General features: G+C 46.4%; 1 protein-coding gene across 3 annotated transcripts in view; it reads right to left on the bottom strand.

Annotated features, from left to right (window-relative positions):
• The window catches only part of LOC142582753 (uncharacterized), a 97,904-nt gene that overhangs the window by 12,748 nt on the left and 66,991 nt on the right, over nucleotides 1-18,165 (bottom strand). Inside the window, exons 1-5 of one of the 3 annotated variants that reach the window (XM_075692780.1) lie at nucleotides 11,209-11,331; nucleotides 11,036-11,110; nucleotides 7,060-7,161; nucleotides 5,196-5,223; nucleotides 3,718-3,842 (exon numbers count right to left, since the gene is read on the bottom strand). In XM_075692780.1, coding sequence (XP_075548895.1) covers nucleotides 3,718-3,842; nucleotides 5,196-5,223; nucleotides 7,060-7,161; nucleotides 11,036-11,052 — 272 coding nt within the window. In that variant the 5' untranslated portion in view covers nucleotides 11,053-11,110; nucleotides 11,209-11,331. Of the gene's footprint in view, nucleotides 1-3,717; nucleotides 3,843-5,195; nucleotides 5,224-7,059; nucleotides 7,162-11,035; nucleotides 11,111-11,208; nucleotides 11,332-18,165 lie in introns of those variants that run through there. The other 2 variants (XM_075692786.1, XM_075692774.1) reach the window with 2 other exon arrangements.

Below are 18,165 nucleotides of genomic sequence, written 5' to 3'. Positions count from 1 at the left end.
GTAGTATTTTCTGCCTTTGATAACTATGTATGCCCTACAGGACAAAGTTCAGGAAACGAATGTCCTTCCCTAATACGTTATTTCTTTTGGTAGGTGCCTATACTAATCATAGACCGTGTCGTACGCGCCAAGAATAGTTTTCGATACTTGATTACCGTTTCCAGACAACGGGTCTATATATGAATGGAAATTTTCCAACTTCTTTCAGGTTTCATATTCACAAAGGTAAAGCGTTGCGAACAATTTTTTTTTTCTGCTTTTCGAACCCTATCCACGTTTTGTGCACAAACGCTCTTTCAACGTTCGCTCGAATAATTTAGCGGTAGTCAGCGAACACTTAAATCAAGTTCAATCTTCTCTGTCTTGTTCGAAATCATTGTGATTTTTGTCGTTCAGTTTTAATAACGACAAATGAAGTAGTCAGAGACATTCGCAAACCATAGACTGTCCAGCGTGTATATATAATCTCTATTGGCAGACAGACGTGGCGGCATGAATGAAAATTTTATAATTGGCGAAGTGATATGTTCGAGTCGTCGCAGAAGCGTCTCACGGAGTGACACGAAATGCGCTCCGGCTTGCGCGCGCAGGAAGCACAATAACACTCGACGTTAACACCGCAATGGTTGTTTGGATCATTTATCACAAGAATATTCCGATAAAGCTGAAGCAGCTCAGCGAATTCAGGAATGCTGTAAAGCGACAAATATGGACAACATGTACTCTCTCGTAACTCTGAGAATAAACACTGGTTGCATAGCTCTTCCTATGTTACCCGAAAAAAATGTAGACCATGTTGCATATATTAACGACTATAGCAATTCTAATGAAGCCCATTTTCCGTGAGTTGTTACAGTCAATGTGGAGCATAAAGCAGGTCGTTTGTTATATGTTCGTGCATTTTACATGCTACGGTGTTTTCCACTGATAAACTAAAACATAGATACCGTCGGCATTATAGATCATACAATTGAAATGACAAATAAACCAGAAGTTCATCCAAATGCGCCTTTCTGTGTGGTGGTATTATCTTAATAGCAGAAGAAGAAAAAAAGCATATTTTTCTCGATCTCATTTCTCTTCGCTCATGAAAGCTAAACGCCAGTCGCAAAGTAAACACGTTATGTTGACGCATCGGTTAGTGGCGCATCCGCGCCCAAGTATTTCGAAGTAGAGAGCGTACGCTGCCTCGTCACACTTTGCTTTTAGTCCCTCCCCCCTTTCCCCTGTGTAGGGTAGCAAACCGCAATTTCTCTTCTGATAAACCTCCTTGCCTCTCTCCTTTCTTTCGTCTTTCTCTATCACTATGCGGTTTCAGGGCCCGTATTCCCAAAAATCATCTTTTGCAAGAGTCGTCTGTAATTGGCTATCGCTGTGGCGAGACGTTTCGTTATCACGCCGATCGCTATCTTGATTGATGGGCTCCGGAATGTTGGCCAGTAATGGCGTACTCTTACGTAAGAGAAATTTGTGAGCACGGGTACAGGTTTGCGATTCCCTTCTCTTGCGATATATACTTTCTTTTTCACTCGCTGTGCAACCAAATCCATCTCCGGTTTCTCTTGGTTGCAGCCACTTCTAAACTGAGCAGGCCGAGACAGCGATGACTCTTTCTGTGCTAGGAAGCGGTCGCGCCTTTTAGCAACGCCATGAGTATAGCGCGCATTTTTCACGCTTGCGTGCGCTGCCATTCTTGACGTCTGGCAAAACGTCAAAATCTCCGCGTCGAGGACATGCCTACCTCGACGTGACACTCCGCGCTATATACAGAGGCTTTTTTCTTTCTTTTGGCTTTCCGATATTCGTGTTTTTGTGCTCGTTTCTGATGCCGCAAGCCGTAGACTAACGCACGCGAAGATGTTCTACATCTGCTCGTCGCTTCGCTCTCACATATTCTTCTTAAATACATTTTTTTCTGCTTATCGAGCGCTCTGCGTCCGTCAATTTCTTTCCCCACCTTCTTTTAGAGCTCATAACTAGCGGCTGGAAAATGATGACGATCATTTGGGATTTTAATGGCGCAGCATCCGTGCAGGCTATCATGCGCCAAGCACAGAGCACCTGTAAAAAAATATTGCACCCTCGCTTGTCACCTGCTTGTCTCGTTGGACTAGTCTTCTTGGTGACTAACTTGTCGTCTTCACGCCAGCTGTTATAGTATGCATATCGTCGTTCTACTTCCTCGTCCGGCTTTAGTTTACAGTTGGTTCGTTAACACCAGTTAAAGGGATGCTACAAAAAACACAAGATCAGTCTAGACTGACAAAGTAGTCGTTGAAAACCATATTCTCAATAATTTTGCAGTAAGTAGTCGATTATTAAAGGAGAAAAATGAAGCCAGTGTGACGTCCCAGATGTCGAAATATTTCTTTTTTGTATTTGGGTCGTTGTGGTGCAGTAAAAGTTATCGAAATTTCCTGTGTTCAGTATTTGGCTCTCGTTAGAATACAATCTAGTTTACCTTTAGCGATTAAAAGAAACAAACTAGGCCTAATCAGACGCCCTCAAAACCTGTGACGTCACGGCGAGCTGATGCGCAAACTTTAAGGCGACGTCGCCACCCGTCTTTCGTTGCTGAGACTTGCCTGGCTTATCAAGCCTCCTGTCGGTCAGAGTGGTTATTTTTGGCATTGTAGAAGGGCAACTTACCAATACAGCTAGGAATGCATATGAGGCTCTCTTTCTAGTTACGTATCAGTGATACGTTTCGTTAAGAGCAGCATTGTCGAAGTGTTATTACCAGAGCAATAATATAGGGTGTCCCAGTTAACGTTAGCTAGGCTGTTGAAAGAAGAAAAAAAATATTTAATAAACACGGGCCAAGATACGATTTTAAGACTTTTTTGGGGATCGTCAGGCCTAGCTTCGACTACCAATCACCGTCTTATAATCGTATTTTGCACCCTGCGTTTTTAATCGTTTATTTTAATTTCAACAGCTTGGGTAAGGTTAGGTGGGACATGCGGTACATGCGAGCGGTGAGCACCTTATCGCAATAGTAATACTGCAACGCTTACTGGAAGCAGTACGATAAATGATGGCGTTCACATTATCTTGCCGCGTACGTCTTGGTCACAAAGTTTGCTCCCTTTTAGCTCTAAACAGCAATCAATTATTGCATTCTACCAGCTGCTGTGTCTATAATAAGCACTTGAAGGTATAAGTGCACTTGACTTATGGCGTTCCAGTAGCAATATGTGTATGCAAGTTATTATCAACTGCGTACTGGCGTAGGTAGGACGTGGTAGAGTGAGGGTATGGTGGAGGTCAGAACACTCCCCCACGCGTCCATGGTCCTTCCCAGGTGTATATTTGTACTATCTTATCCTCAGAATATTCTTTCAGGAACTTGTTCAGGCTTTTATGTTCTTTGAACTCTTCATATTGAAATCATAGTTTCTTCCCGACTGCTGCGCACTCGCTTGACTGTGTAGTGGTCACTCCACAGCCTGAGAGGAGACATGATATCCAAAACACGCGAACCGGCTCTGCTGCACAGCAGGATGTCGCATAGGAGATGACGTCTCGCTAACTCCGGCAGAACTCGTGGTGACACTTTCCCTGTGGTATTTCGCATCTCTAATAATAGTGCCAATTTCAGAGTTTCTAATTGTTCGAGAACCTATAGTTTCGCAAATGTCTGTGAGTTATTCAGAGCGTTATGCGCTCGTCTGCAAATATGAGAGTTATACAACTCATGACCGTGGTAGTGCTCACCCGTCCTCGGCGGTGATGGCCTGGGCGTGATATGCCAAAGTCTCGGCGACCTTTTCCTGCGAGTAGAGCTGCAGGGGCGAGTTGTACTGGTTGTGTACAACTGCCTTCACTGTCGCGGGCTCGCCCTGCACACAGACAGCAGGCACAACTCATCAGTAACGTATAATGCAGAATAACGTTCACAAATCACGAGACATGCTTAAAATGAAAAGGAGACGGCGTTACACAAAATTGCATATTTATCTGCAAATATGTTACATTCACAAGGTCCCACTGCTGTTTCGCAACTAAAGTGCACGGTGATTAATTCGAAAGAAATCATGCGGCTTAACGTCCCAAAGCAACTCCTGACCATGAGAGACACCATGGAAGGGGGGGGGGGGGGGGGTGCTTGGATTAATTTTGACCACCTGGGTTTATATCACCTGCACCTTAATCACCTGTAAGCGAGCGTTCTTGCATTCCGTACAGCAGTACAGCAATCTTTAGAAAGATGTGCCATTATGCTAGCGAGGGAGCGAAAGCCTGTTTTGTTTTTATGTCCCTGGAGAATTGAACATTTGTGCTTTATAAGCTATAGCCTGCTGCCACCACATCTGAAACTGCGAGTGGCGCTGCCTCATGTAAGCAGTGCGAAGTATAGTGTGTCCTGGTTTACGGCATCACTTGGCATATTAAGAAATCGCGCAATACTGTGCGGCGAAATGATCCGAAATTCTTGATAATTAGCCCGCTGCGCTCTACAGTGCAGCGTAGAATCTCGGAGTCATTAGTTCGTCGCGCCTTAACAGATGGCGTCTCTTGGTTTGCCAGTTATGGTGGCACTTAGTGCGGTCACGATTCTTTCTTCCATAAACTATGCACGGTATTCGACAGGTCATCTAATGAGTATGCACAATGAACTAATGAAATAAGAATTTAAAAGAGCTGTCGCGCCTCCTTTCTGAAAGTAGAGAAGACTGATTATTGACTGGAATGCTTCATTATTGCCTCTTGTCGATCTAATTTGCTGAAGTGGCAGAGGTTAAAGCGTGGCTGACACAACAGCGCTTCTGCTTCCATAAAGTTAACCAGATTATCGAACAGCAGAACCCCATTCTCCGATCACTACATTCACTGCTTCCGTCGACGTACAGACTCTCTCAAGTCGGAGGTGAGAGTGCTCATTGACCCTACTCCACCTCTTTCCTTTATTCGTTTGCACCAATTTGACATTGAGCGTCCGCAGCATGCAAGCCCCAAATTCGACCGCAGCCATAGCGAATATTCCCGTGGTACACAGTATGTCTCTAATCTTGCGACCTAGTTTCACAGCCCCTAATACTTTATTATCCCCTAAACCTCTTACTCCTAAGCAGCCCTTATATCCTAACAGCACAACGTCAAAGATAATCCTGTTAAGTGGGTTTAGTTCTAGTAAGCACGCATTTTCTTCGAGAAGCCTGCTTAACGGGGACAAAGAACAAATGTTGGCTTACCTTTCTCGGCTTCTGGAGAAAGTCTTCTCTGTAAAGAAAAAGAAATGAAATGTACGTGTAAATTGATATCCCTCCATATGCACATATCATAGTGGCTTGCTGCCGCCTCGCAGGTTTCGTATTTACATTTGCTCGAGCGACATTTTCACGGCGCTGTTTTTCCCAAGTAATGGCATGGCATCGATAAATGTAGTCTGGTATGTTCAGAAAGTGCATTTCGCGCATGCATCGTTCATAATGCAGAATGCATGCTCTTACAAGTAGTCTCTTTTTTTCTGTCCTTCATGCTGGGGCGCTATAAGGTAAAACTATTCCAAACTTTTCTATTCCAATTCTGCTGTCAGCCATCCACGATTGGTCAAAAGCGTTTTTGGACCACCCCCACTTCACCTGTCTGTCACGTGACGTCACAAAAACCGCGATGCCTCCCCATCTGATATGATGTGTACAACTCATTATGCTTGATTTGACCGAATAAAGAAAAACAGTTATTTCTTATTCGACGCCTTTTAGCCATTAGCCCCCGGCTATTGGTCAAAAATTTTCGGGCTGCATCCACTTCACCTGCCTGTCACGCGACGTCACAAAACCGCGAAACCTCTCCGCGTCAAAGTGACGTGTACGCGTTAAAGATGCATTAATATGCCGAACAAAACTGAATTTTCTTCTGAATAGCCGCAGGCTGCCCCGTTCCGAAAGGAATAAAAGATGGCTGCTACCGATCACTCACGCAGTTGCTACTAGCACCTGCCGGATAGCATGGGTTTATTTGCGTATAATAAAACATTTTGCGTGGCCGTGTAACGTTTTCGAGCATTTTCGGTACGTTTACGACCTCGTTCTGCGAATTCCATTTTGCTGAGGATCCGTTGAGCGTCATTTTTAAGCCTCCGTTGCATGGCGCCGCGAATTTCGACCAGCCACAGCAAGCTGAGTAAGGGAAAGCGGACCAATCGCAGACGCCGGCACCACCCTCTTCATCCGGTTATACATTTTCAGTACAGTGGCCCTGCCTCATCGAATCCCTCTCCACTTGAGCGTTCTCCTCGCCTCTTGTCAGCGAATTAGATACGACAAGCCGCTCAGTGTAGGCAATATTATTCGTTTTTCAAGCAAACAAAAGTGACCTCCTGTGAAAGAATAGAGCGTTTGATTGGTGTGTTCAGACAACCATGCGGGTCACCGCCCGGTGCTTGCGTCGGTGGTCACGCCAATTTAACGTCAGGAGATTGGAATAAAAACATATTGGAATAGTTTTACGTTATAGGGCCCCTGGTATAAATTTCCAATGCAAGTTACAGGTACTACAAGAGTCAGTCTTGGGCAGTAACTACGGGAATAGATGCCAAAGAGCTTTAAACTGTCCCTGTCTGAAAGAACCTTCACCTGTCAGCACAGGGAAGGCGCACAGACTCATTATCTAGTGAAGCTAGGGGCCTTCACTGGAGCCCTATTGAACTAGCCTATACAGAGCAAAACAGCATCGTGTTGCATCATGAGTTAAGGCGATCCGGTTAGTTTCGTCGGCGATCGGGGGATGTGTCGTGCTACTCTTGGTAAATTCTTCATTGGTGGCCCGAGGAATACCCACTGTTCTGTCCTGCCTATGAGATTCGTTAAATTAACCGAATGGTCATCACGCTGTAGTCCGCGATATTGCAGGCAACGCTCGATTTTGATATCCAATCTATCAAATGCGACAGGGACGCTTGCTTTGTGGCTTTCTTACTCTCTCTCTCTCTCTGTCCTTCCCTCTCTGAACTTTTCTTTCCTTTTTTTTCAATTTTGACACTACGCCCAGGACATGCCTGAAAGGAAGGTGGGACTACACATTTTTAAGGCGTGCGAGAAAAGCGACTCTTACGATAAACCAGCGTTCTTGCAGCGCAAATCGGATATTTCGACGAGGAAATCCAGCAACAGAAATAGTAGAACGGTTCCGTACACACTGAGTTCCAGAACGCACCTGCAACTTATTCTGTGTTAGTCACCCGCATGGACAGGTATTTTTGAGGACAAGATTGTTGATGCCGGATACACAAAAGGTAATGAATAACAAGCCGTGGTTACATTCACCTGAAGTGCGAAAGAACGCCTGCGTGCACGTATCTTGTAAATAACCACAGCCGCCTATAAAGTTTGCTCTCTTTAAGGCAGCAAGAACAACGTCATTTATTTTAGGAATGCATTAGCGATTTGTACAGTGCTGCCGCATGCGCACCACACTATACGATGAAGAAAGCAAAAACATCTTTACCCGTCTAAGTTGTACCAGCGTTAAGAGAGACTATTTCCGATCTCGTGATCTCGTGCTTCCAGCTTCAATGAAGAAGCCATTTCATTGGAGAACAGCGAACACGCATTCCTGAATTTGCACTCTCTCCCATTCGCGTGCCCTTGATACCGAAAAAATAAGGCGCAGGTTGTCAGGTACGCACTTTTGACAAGGGATACCTTTGCAATTTAGCTGTTCTCAGCCATTTCTTTGCTCTTTAGTGAAATTCGCGCTGGTCCTCAGCGCATGTGCCGTTTTGTCTGGTATCGTCTTACTAGTTGGCCCTGACAGCTTCACGACTAATGACAATTTAGCTTCCCTCAGGAAGTTCATCGTTTCGTCGTGGCTACTTTCCAGGCCCGCGATGTGCCCCGCATGGCCGTGAGGCTTTTTTCAGTCGCACGCTGCTGTGCGAGGCAGGGATGCCTGTCTAAACCTTCGGCGTGTCCTAAACTTAAAGGCTGCATGTGCCAAAAATCAAGAGATATGTGAGCAGCCCGCAACGTGTGGCTTTTAAAGTGAAACAGCTCAAAATAAGTGCCTCCGCTACTAAGCTTCATACCTTGGAGCACAACTACTTTCTGTATCGCGGTGGTTCCTGCCGTTTGCCCAAATTTTTTTCAAGTATCTTTTTGTTCCTTCTTCGAAGATTGCAGCAGCAGAACTTGTGGAACACAGACACAGAAAGGACCGAATAGACGTAGACGCAACTGCTATGCAGCTTGTTCTATGCAGTGTCCTTCGCTCTATCCCTTCATCAAATGTGTATAAAAAGGATGCATTTCTGTAATTGTTATCTTAGTGCCGCCAAAGCGACGTAGATGTAGTTTAGCAAGTTTTATCGTGAAAGCGCTGGTCAGGAGCCCATTTAGCTGAAGATTCCCGGGTTGCATATAAATATATTTTTTTCTTTTGCACAACGGTGTGTCAATTTGCGCACGCAAGATAAGGCCGGCCATCTTACTTCACTTCTAACCCATATCCAGCAAAGGCGGCGAAGGTGCAGTTAAAGCTGCTAGACGGCTCATTGACTAATCCGGTTCGTACGTCATTTACTGCGTTCTCAACTGTTGTTCTGCATTGTATATATATATATACATATATATATATATATATATATATATATATATATATATATATATATGCAACTATAGGGGATCAGGTGGAGAGTTTGTAAGCACGCGTATCCTGCTATTCATGATTCGCGGAACGAGTCCTTGACATTCAGACCTCTTAAATGACACTGGTATTGGTTGCTTTGTTGGTACCATGGTATGGTTTTTATACCAGCTCATCTATATGCATTGCACAATGACGATGGATAGAAAGATGATGCGTCTCCTCCAGAGAGGCACGAAAGCATCGCACGCGCTAATTCTTTTAAAGAAACGGGCTCCATTATAGCTTGTTTTTTTTATCTCCTTTGTTTCTCATTCTTCTTCTTGAATGTGACTACAAGCGCTGCAGATCTTGGAAGTATCGGACTGACAGCAAAGATGGCAAAATCCCCGCGTATGGAGTGTTAACATTCAGTGGACATCATAGCGTACGGCTGTGAATGTCAGGCCCAAGTAGAGTGGAAATTAAACGGTACACGGCAATACCTCATCGAGAAAACGAGAGATCTAGATAAAACTACGAGGCACGGCATGCACTTGCGCAAGAGTAAGATTAATGCGCCAAGGCACGAGGACAGCTGAAAGCCTGCTGAACTCGGCGACGTCAAACAATTGAGCCTACTTCCATCTCGGCACCGTAATTATGCACAGGACATGCCCGAAGGGGGCGGCCCTCTGATGGAGGCGTTGCCGGCACGCGTATGCGAGGCCAGCTGATATTGTCAGCTACGAACCTTCTCTCTCTGCTGAACTTGTTTTTAGAGCTGGTCAGCCAAGAACACATGAAAAGGGGCACAGGACACACGAAGCGTGTGTGCTGGCCCATTCTTTTTTTTTTTAAGTGTACGTGTCTGCAAGCCCTAAAACGAGCCCACCATAAATAAACAATTCACCCAGATTACCACCCTGACTTCTTTCTTTGTTTCCCACCCTTCCTCACACCTGTTTTCTGTCCGCGTTGGGCTCCGCACGTACGAGCAAAAAATGAGGTTATTGGGCGTGTCTTTCTCCCCAACATTTCCTTTCATCAAACTTTTGGCGCGACGTGCTGAGGAATGTAAAAGGTTACTTCAGACTAGATCAAAACCAGACTGTGCATAAATGCCTCCATGATCAAGGTATGACTGCGATGACCAAGCATAACTTTATTTTATTTTAATTTTTATTCTTTGCCTCTGACTCTAATTTGAAACCTTGCGCCCAAGTCCGTCGCTCTCTCTGCTCTGTCTTCTTATTTGATAAAACACCTAGGAAACTGTGAGGCAAGAGGCATACGTTAGTGGTCCTGGCCTCCGTCTTGCGTTGCACGCTCACAGCAAAATGTGCCACAATTTCAGAGGGACAGGAGTAGGTTTACGAGAACCACAATAGTAGCTGTGCACTGGCTGTCCTTCGGCCATATTGAAGTGTTCGTAAATTAGTGGCGTGAGAACGGTTTGTTTCAGCACACCGGTTCCAGCCGACAAGAACGCATGTGAAGAAGTAAGGCATCCGTCTGTGCTTCGCAGGAAGACGATCCTCGGCATGATGTTTTTCTAGCCAAGTTGTGGCGAAGTTGAAGAGTGAAATGTTTTAGAGCAATTTGGAGCAAAAACATGCAAAACACAATACACACTGCGAGCAGAAAAAGCAAGTAACTTTAAATAACCTCAGCTAGTAACTTCACTTACAGTCTTGTGCGTTTTACTTCATTTTAAGTGCAGCAGATTGTAAAGTTAGGAGAAGCGTGGCTATGACTGGTAACAAAGCCAGTAATAGCCAGGCTTTTCGACATACGCAATCTATACGCCGCACATCATGGCGCACGCTGCAATATTGCCGTTTAAATACTACCTCATATGCTCAGTTTCACAGTTCTCTTGGAGAAGAACAGCTGCAAAATTTCTTGTTGTTCTTAGTTGAAGTACTGGCTTGGTAGGAATGAATGAATACGGATGCCCGAATGAGTTGCGAATAACTAATAAAGCAACAACAAAGAAGCAATATGCCTGAAACGGACACCGATACTCATATGTGCAAGTGCTGAGCCCGTGCACGAAATGTCCATTTCCAGGGCGTTTCTTTTTGCTCAGTACACGTAAACAAAAGAAGGAATAAAGGTAACCTCGATGTCGCAACTTCCCCGTCTTTGCGCGAGAGGCCAACGCCTGACGCCCGGGCCGTCCGCACAGTGTTCTACAAGTGTAGAACGAGAGTGCCAGCGGCCACTCCTACACGGTGACGTGGCGGTCGTTCTCGTTTCGTCGGTGCCAGAGCACGTCTAGTCGAGCACAACGCGACGCCTGCGAGGTTCCTCCTCTCCACGGGTGCTCAAATCCGCCCTCGGCTTTAAGGCCAGAGGTTCCAGCCGGTGAAGTGATATTCCGAGACGAGAACGAGAGCGTCCTTCGCTCCGGCGAAAACGCAAACGCGCTGCCACTCGGCATGACAAGAAAGGTCCCACTTACGGCGGAAGCTCGAACATCCTGTTGAGCGCTTCAGAGCCGAGAAAACCGATATGTCAATGGTGAGGTGGCGACAACCTAAAAAGCGCACGAGACAAGAGACCAGTTAAGCCGTGGCAGCGACCAGTGAGGCAGTGTACCGACGAGAGGAAAGCGACAAGAGCAGTGATGGTCACCTGATGAGTCAGGAGCTGCGGCACGGACGGGGAACCGCGTGTCAACCCTGTTAGTGGAGCTGCCTTCCAAGAGCGCTCGCTGCTTTCTTCCTGCCTGGTGGCCTTCTTCGTGTCTGAGACCCGAGCTCCAGCGCGACTCTAGCACGGCGATGAGGGTGAAGGAAGCCTCACCACTCTTTCCCTCCCTTCTCTTTTTTTTTCAGCAAAATCTGCCCTAGCCAAAGGTGGAGGAACGCGAAATAAAAAAAAAAGGAGAAGAAGAGGGCACCGCGGGAAGGCGAAGAAGACCGCACGTTCTTGGAGCAGCGTGCGAGGAGAGGGAATGAGGCCTTCACAACAGCGTCCTAAAATATATTTTCCCAGCCCCACCAGGGTTGCCCGGGGCAAATTCATCTCTCGCTGCTCTTCCGTCGGGAGCCGTGCACGAACCAAGGCCCGCGAGCGGGGAAGACGGAAAAAGAGCCGCCCGTGTGCACCGGGGGCCGCCAGCCCTCGACAGCCGGCGCGTGATTGCGTCCAACTGGTGTCGCTGATGCACCGGCGTGGCTTGCGCGTACTACTGGAAATCGGAGGCGCTGAGTTTGGCGCACCTCAGGGAAACACGTCTACAGTGCTACATGGCAGCAAAGAAGGCAGCAGCAAAGGCGGCTCTGACTTGCCCAAGAATGACTCATAAGATTGAGTGTAATCTTGAGCAAGCGTCCCTGAGTCGGATTCAGCGGAAGCAGTTTGTCAGCCTGGCTGCTCGCCCGTTTTCGGAGATGTGCATCACCCTTCCAAGCAGCTAATACAACATTGCCCACAAGGCGTAGCGGAGCCCCGAATTGTTTTTTTGGCATGAATTGGACAGGTAGAACATAGAGCAAACAATTTTCATAGTTTGGATATCATTCGTGACGTTAATGCGATTGGCAATCTCTCCTATGATGGTTGTGTTGTTGGTGATGATATATTTTACATGTTATGATGGTTATTATTGTGATTACTGGATCTCCATGTCATATCTCCGTGCCATTCGTGAATCACAAAACATTTTCGGCACATCAGCAGACACACGAATGGTAATCTTGCTGCCAACCACAATGCCGAATGACACTACAGCACCATATGTTTTGTTGCAATTTTGTTGTACGGCAGTTATACCATCACGATCACTAAGCATCCGATACAAGATTTCTCACTTGACAACATCGACCTGTTCGGAGCTTGTTGCCCTCCGAGGTGCCGTTGATTATATTAACAACCAACCGGCTAATCGGTGAGCAATATTCTGTGATTCAAAGGCGGCCTTACAATGTCTTCTGTCATCTCTTCGTCGCGGGTCCTGTGAACAACTCGTATCGGAGATACGAGTAATGCACCATCACATGATTGCGAAAGGGCACGACGTCGTGTTTCAGTGGCTGCCTGGCCATTGCGGTATCTCCGGCAACGACCTCGCTGACGAAGCTGCTAAGAAAGCACACGATGGAGCAACCCTTGTTTCTATACCTTTATCGCGTACTGACGCAGCCCAACACTTAGGCAAGCTAGCGCACCGTATGACATTGGAGAAGTGGCACACACCTGATTTCACTCAACATCGATTGTATTCCCTCGATCCATCTATGCAACTGCGGCTGTTACCAGGGCTTCCGCGTAATGAGGAAACAATGCTGTGCCGCTTACGCTTGGGCGTCGCCTTCACGAATGCATATACGTTTTTAATTGGAATGGCTGATAGCGCCGAGTGCAATGCCTGCGGTGTCGAAGAAACTATAGACCATCTACTGTGCTACTGCCCATCATTTAAAAATGAAAGACAAGATCTCTGCACAGCTCTCAACCAGTTAGATAGAAAACCGTTCACCTTGAACAAGATCTTGGGACCATGGCCTCGAATATCGCAGCTACAAAAGGCCACCAAAGCGCTGCTGCGATATTTGAAAGATACAGGATTGAGTCAGCGTCTGTGATCCGGACTGAGTGACTGAACGATATCCCCGGTGGACTTTCTCTTCTTTCTTTAATCTTTCCGTCCCCGTTTCCCTTTCCCCAGTGTAGGGTAGCCAACCGGGCTCAGTCCTGGTTAACCTCCCTACCTTTCATTTATCATTTGCTCTCTCTCTCTCTCTTGTTGTACGGCACGGTATATTTCGTTGTTTGGCCACGCTCGACACGGCCGCTTGATGGAGGTGTCTGTTATGGATGAGGCGCTACCGCTTTAATATATTTAAGGCTACATACCCACTCGATGGCACCATCGCATAATCATTCCGGGGGATTAGCCAAGAATGGGCACATACAAATATCACATACACAGTGCCGAACTTGTCTACTAGGCGATACAACCGTCATCACATACCTAGTGGCCCAAGCTAGTAGACAACTTGGGTCACTGCGTGTGTGAAAGAGGTTAGATACATGCAGCAAAATGGGTGAAGTACTTAAGTAATGCTAAGCGCATTAAGAACCCACAGAATTCACCAATTTCTCTGTCTCTGAACTCATTTCCTGCGACAGCAGTTATTGACCCAACTGCTCCAAACGCCCCCAACTTTGCGCAAAACACGTTCAATCCTGTTCATAGTGCCCCAACAAATTAAATAAATTATGGGGTTTTACGTATCAAGCTCACGATCTGATTATATAGCACCCCATAGTGGGAGGCTCCGCAAACTTGGACCACCTGGGGCTCTTTAACGTGCACCTAAATCGAAGTACATGGGTGTTTTCGCATTTTGCCCCAATCTAAATGCGGCCGCCGTGGCCGACATTCGATCCAGTGACCTCGTGCTTAGCAGCCCAACACCACAGCCACGAAGCAACCACGGTGGGTTTCCTCAACTACTACGTTCAACAAGGAGGAGGATGACAAAATGACAACGGCGACGACAACGACGATGATGACGACGGCAGCAACATGACGACACTTCGTTGATTGACATCCAAGACAGCGAAGAGCCGTCTTTGCAGAAGGTACGGTGAGAATTTCTGCTGCGCTAAAAGCAGCGCTACGAACGCCTGCTGCATCGCGCAATAGATATACGCGTATGCTGCGCTAGCACTTCGAGACCGTCACCGAAGATTAATGCCTGGAAGTATCTCAAAAACACACTCAGTGTGCGTAGTGCATAACCGCACCGACTACCAAGCGTAAAGGTTAAGTGGTATTGCAGCAATTAGCGCGGCCGGCATCCAACTGCGCGTTCCTCCAGGGGCATTACTTGGGTCCCCGGCAGCGGTTGTGGGCAAAGTTCTGCTTTACTTTGCCATATAATGATGGCGGAAATGAGTATGACGAGCTGGTGAGGTGAGGAAATGGCCTGACGACGATAGCACGATAACGACGACGAGAAGACGACGTAACGGCAAGGACGGACGGGTGCAGCAAACCCAGTTTTGAGCTCTTAATCGCTTTTGAGCTCTTAATCGTTAAAGTGTCCAACACCACGAACAATCGTAAATTTTGGTTTTACGCTAGAGGTTGTAAAAAGCCGTGCAGGAAGCGTTTAATCGCAAGAATTTTTTTAGAAAGGTTCGGCATGGTAGCCTGGATAGAAGCAAAGCAAGGTCGTAAAGCAGTAGTGCGAGGAGACCAGCTACCCTCCCAGCGCGTTGGCCAGTTGCTTCCCACCCGCAAGTGACATTTCTTTGCTGCTCTTCTACGTACAGATCCCACAAAGGCCAGACACAAAGGAAAAAAACGGCTCGCGCACACGGCACTGCGTGTACGTGCGCTATTCTCACTTTTGTGTTTCGTCTTTGTACGCTCTTGTGCACGTAGATTGTGCATCACCGACTCGCCCAAGCCACCACCCTATCTATAGCAAGCTTCCTCTCTTGCCTTCTCTCATATTGGAACCGAGGGCCCACCCCTTTCTCTTTTGCAAAGACGTCCTTTTCATTTTTTTTTTATTTTTACTCCGTTCTTTTCTTGCCGCACGGCGCATTCCCAGAGGCGTTTAGCTGTTCCCACTGCTGCTGGCTATTGGTGCTCTGCGGGTGGCATGCGTTTTACGCGTGATCACCATGCTTGGGACGTTATCTCGCTCGGGGCCGGCATAGCTTCTTCGGGAAGAGCGTGCAGGGTATCGTGCGAAATTTCAGCTGTTTTCGCGGTGTAAATCGGTGTAATTTCATGCAGAAACGATCATCACCACGCGATCTACTCACTGCGAATGACTGATTGCTACGCCAAAACCCCAAAATAGGCGGCCAATATCTTGCTTGTCCATAAAAAAGCGCAAATGGTGTGCTTCGGATTGTGGTGGCGACGTGTGCAGTTGAGGGGCCGAGTTCACGACGCTTTTCGTTCGTAAGCACATTTCTTGTGCTCTTTGTAAAGCACTCTTCGTAAATGCATTTCCTAGGTGCTCTTCGCCTTCTCTAAGAAAACGACCAGCATTAGGCTTGTCTGGAATTTGCTCTTACGGACTATTCTAGCCTAAGTGCGTTTTTGTGAAGATGCGCCCTGACGTTTGCTGCAGTCGTTGGGCAAAAAAAGATTAGAAAAGCTGCCTTAACCTCCTAATCGCTTATTTTCTCATCATTCCCCACCTTCCTAATATATTTTGTGCTGACAATGGCCGGCTGTCAAGTGCGTTATGGATATATACGCTATAGGAAACCAGAGCGCCAATTCGCTTCCTGCGGTCAACGGGCCTGATATGGTGATGGTGACGTGTGCCACTTCAGAATTTTGAGCGCCTATTTCGGTTTCACAACTCATTTTTCTCCCTTCCCATCTTTTTCAATTCATTTTTTCTTTTTTTTTTTCCCGTGCAGGCTAGCAAACAGGACTTTTTTCTCATTAACCTCCCTGACTTTCCTGTGTTTCTCTGTCTCCCTCACTCGCCCCCTTCCGAGAACCATTTCGTCTACATTTGACTCCGAACAAAATTAGCACTTAAATGTAAGAAGCAAATATCAGCACCCTTGATCGATGTATTTTGTCTTTGCCTGTAGCAGTGAGTAGCAAGAAGACAACTTTCTGAGTCGGTGCGATTATAGAACTCGCATGAAAGAAAATGCGCCATCTTTCATTGGCGCATTCATCCCAGCATTTTTATTGGGTAGTCGTGAGTGTCAAACGCGTGAAAGAGTACCACGTACTAAATGCAGCCAAAAGCCATTGTTGCGGTCCGTCAGCAAGACTTGCTGCATGGTAGTGGGAGAGCTTTAGTGGCATATGTTGCCCGAAAACTGCATGGCCAGTTTCGCAGGCTGCTGCGAAGGCCTGTCGATTAGTTATACTGCATAGCAGTGGTTCTTCCCGCCCATTATGACTTAGCCGGCAGCGTCAAAGCTGATCGTGCTCCTGGAAGTGCCCAGAGTGTCCGAGCTCATCTTGACCGCTGTTATAACGACCGACGAATGGCTCTTGTGTACGCTGTTGAATAGCGCTCGCAGCACAGCCTGTAATGTGATGCTGAGGGATAACACAAGTCCTTGCGCCGCCTTGATTTTAGCTGAAACTTCTCCTCGATACGTGAACTCGATGGATCCGAGCTTTTATATATGCCTACGTCCCACTTAATTACACTCTGTCTGCACAAATAATTTCCTGCTTAATCTTTGCTCGCAATTTACGTATTTATGCTACACGCGCAGTGTTATAAGGCGCATATGAACCACGTAATCTGAACGCGCATACGAAAGACCAACTCAGAAACTACTCTGAACGTATATATCATGACATGTGCTTTGAGATGAGATGTGAGGCGCTCTTGAACCACGGTAGTTCGTTGCATCTTCGTCAGGAGCTGCAAGGTCGCTCCTAGGCTTGTGTACGCGAAACTTCTCTTACGCCAGGAGTTTTTTTTTCACTGAACTGCTTCAGAGCGCTTGCCAGCCATAATACCGATCGGATTGACAACGAGACGATCGTCGCGGTGATAGCCAATCGCAGGTGGCACTTGCGTGAGAACTTTTGTGAGTACGGGCCATGATATTTTTTTTGGAAAACAAAGGCCCTCAACCAAGCATGTTAAACTGCCTCGGAACGGTGTGTGCGCGTGTATGTGCTAGGGCGCATTCTATTTACTTTTTTTCTCGTTTTTCATCACTCATCTGGAATAGCATGACAAGCTTGTTGATAAATTAACATCGCAAATTATATTAAACGTAATCTGCATGACCCCACATTCATGTTCACTATATAAACAGCTCAAAGCACATTTTCTAGGAAGAACACATTCTAGTACCGGTTTCACAAAGCTCATTTGTAAACGCTGCTTCGCGTTGGTCGACACGTCCTCTATGACCTTTTTCGTCATCGCGACTGGTCAAGCCGGTCCTTGCAGATGGTAATTGTGTACGAATATCTTTTGAATGTCTTTGTGAGTGTGCATTTCAGCCGCTCTGAAAGAACTGATACCTATGCTTTCAAGGCCGCCTTAAATGTCTAGCACTTGATATAGAACCCACCAGAAATAATACTTCGAAGCTATTTCGACAAATGTAAGAAACTGACCACACAGAATTCTTACGTGCATATGCGTTACAACAAATAGACATACTTTAGTCTACACACATCCAAACGGATATTTAATGCACTTCTATATACGAAGAATGAAGAAAGGAACTATAGCAGTCTGAACACTAGCTTAAGTCCAATAGGTATAAACGTTTACTCTGGACGAATGTTTGTTGATCGTGCAGAAATATTTGTACAAGGCAGGGCTATCACGAGAGGGTCACCGGTAAAAATGGAACATTTCTCGAAAGCTTTTCTTCCATGCTAAATGCCAACGACTGCACGGTAGTATACCTATATACACGACAGATGTTAGAGCCCACAATGTAAAAAAATATGCCGAACGTGAGAACCATCCTTGCACACTTTCAGCATAAGTTACCGGCTTCGCACCGGCAACCAACATCAGCGTCGTGATCTAACAGTTGCCACAGAAGTTAACAAGACAAAGCACTGGAAGCAGTATTCGACACAAAGCCATATGATGGAGTTTATTTGCT

Source organism: Dermacentor variabilis, chromosome 1, assembly GCF_050947875.1.
Source record: "Dermacentor variabilis isolate Ectoservices chromosome 1, ASM5094787v1, whole genome shotgun sequence".
NCBI lineage: Eukaryota > Metazoa > Arthropoda > Arachnida > Ixodida > Ixodidae > Dermacentor > Dermacentor variabilis.
This window is presented reverse-complemented; position numbering and strand designations above follow the sequence as displayed.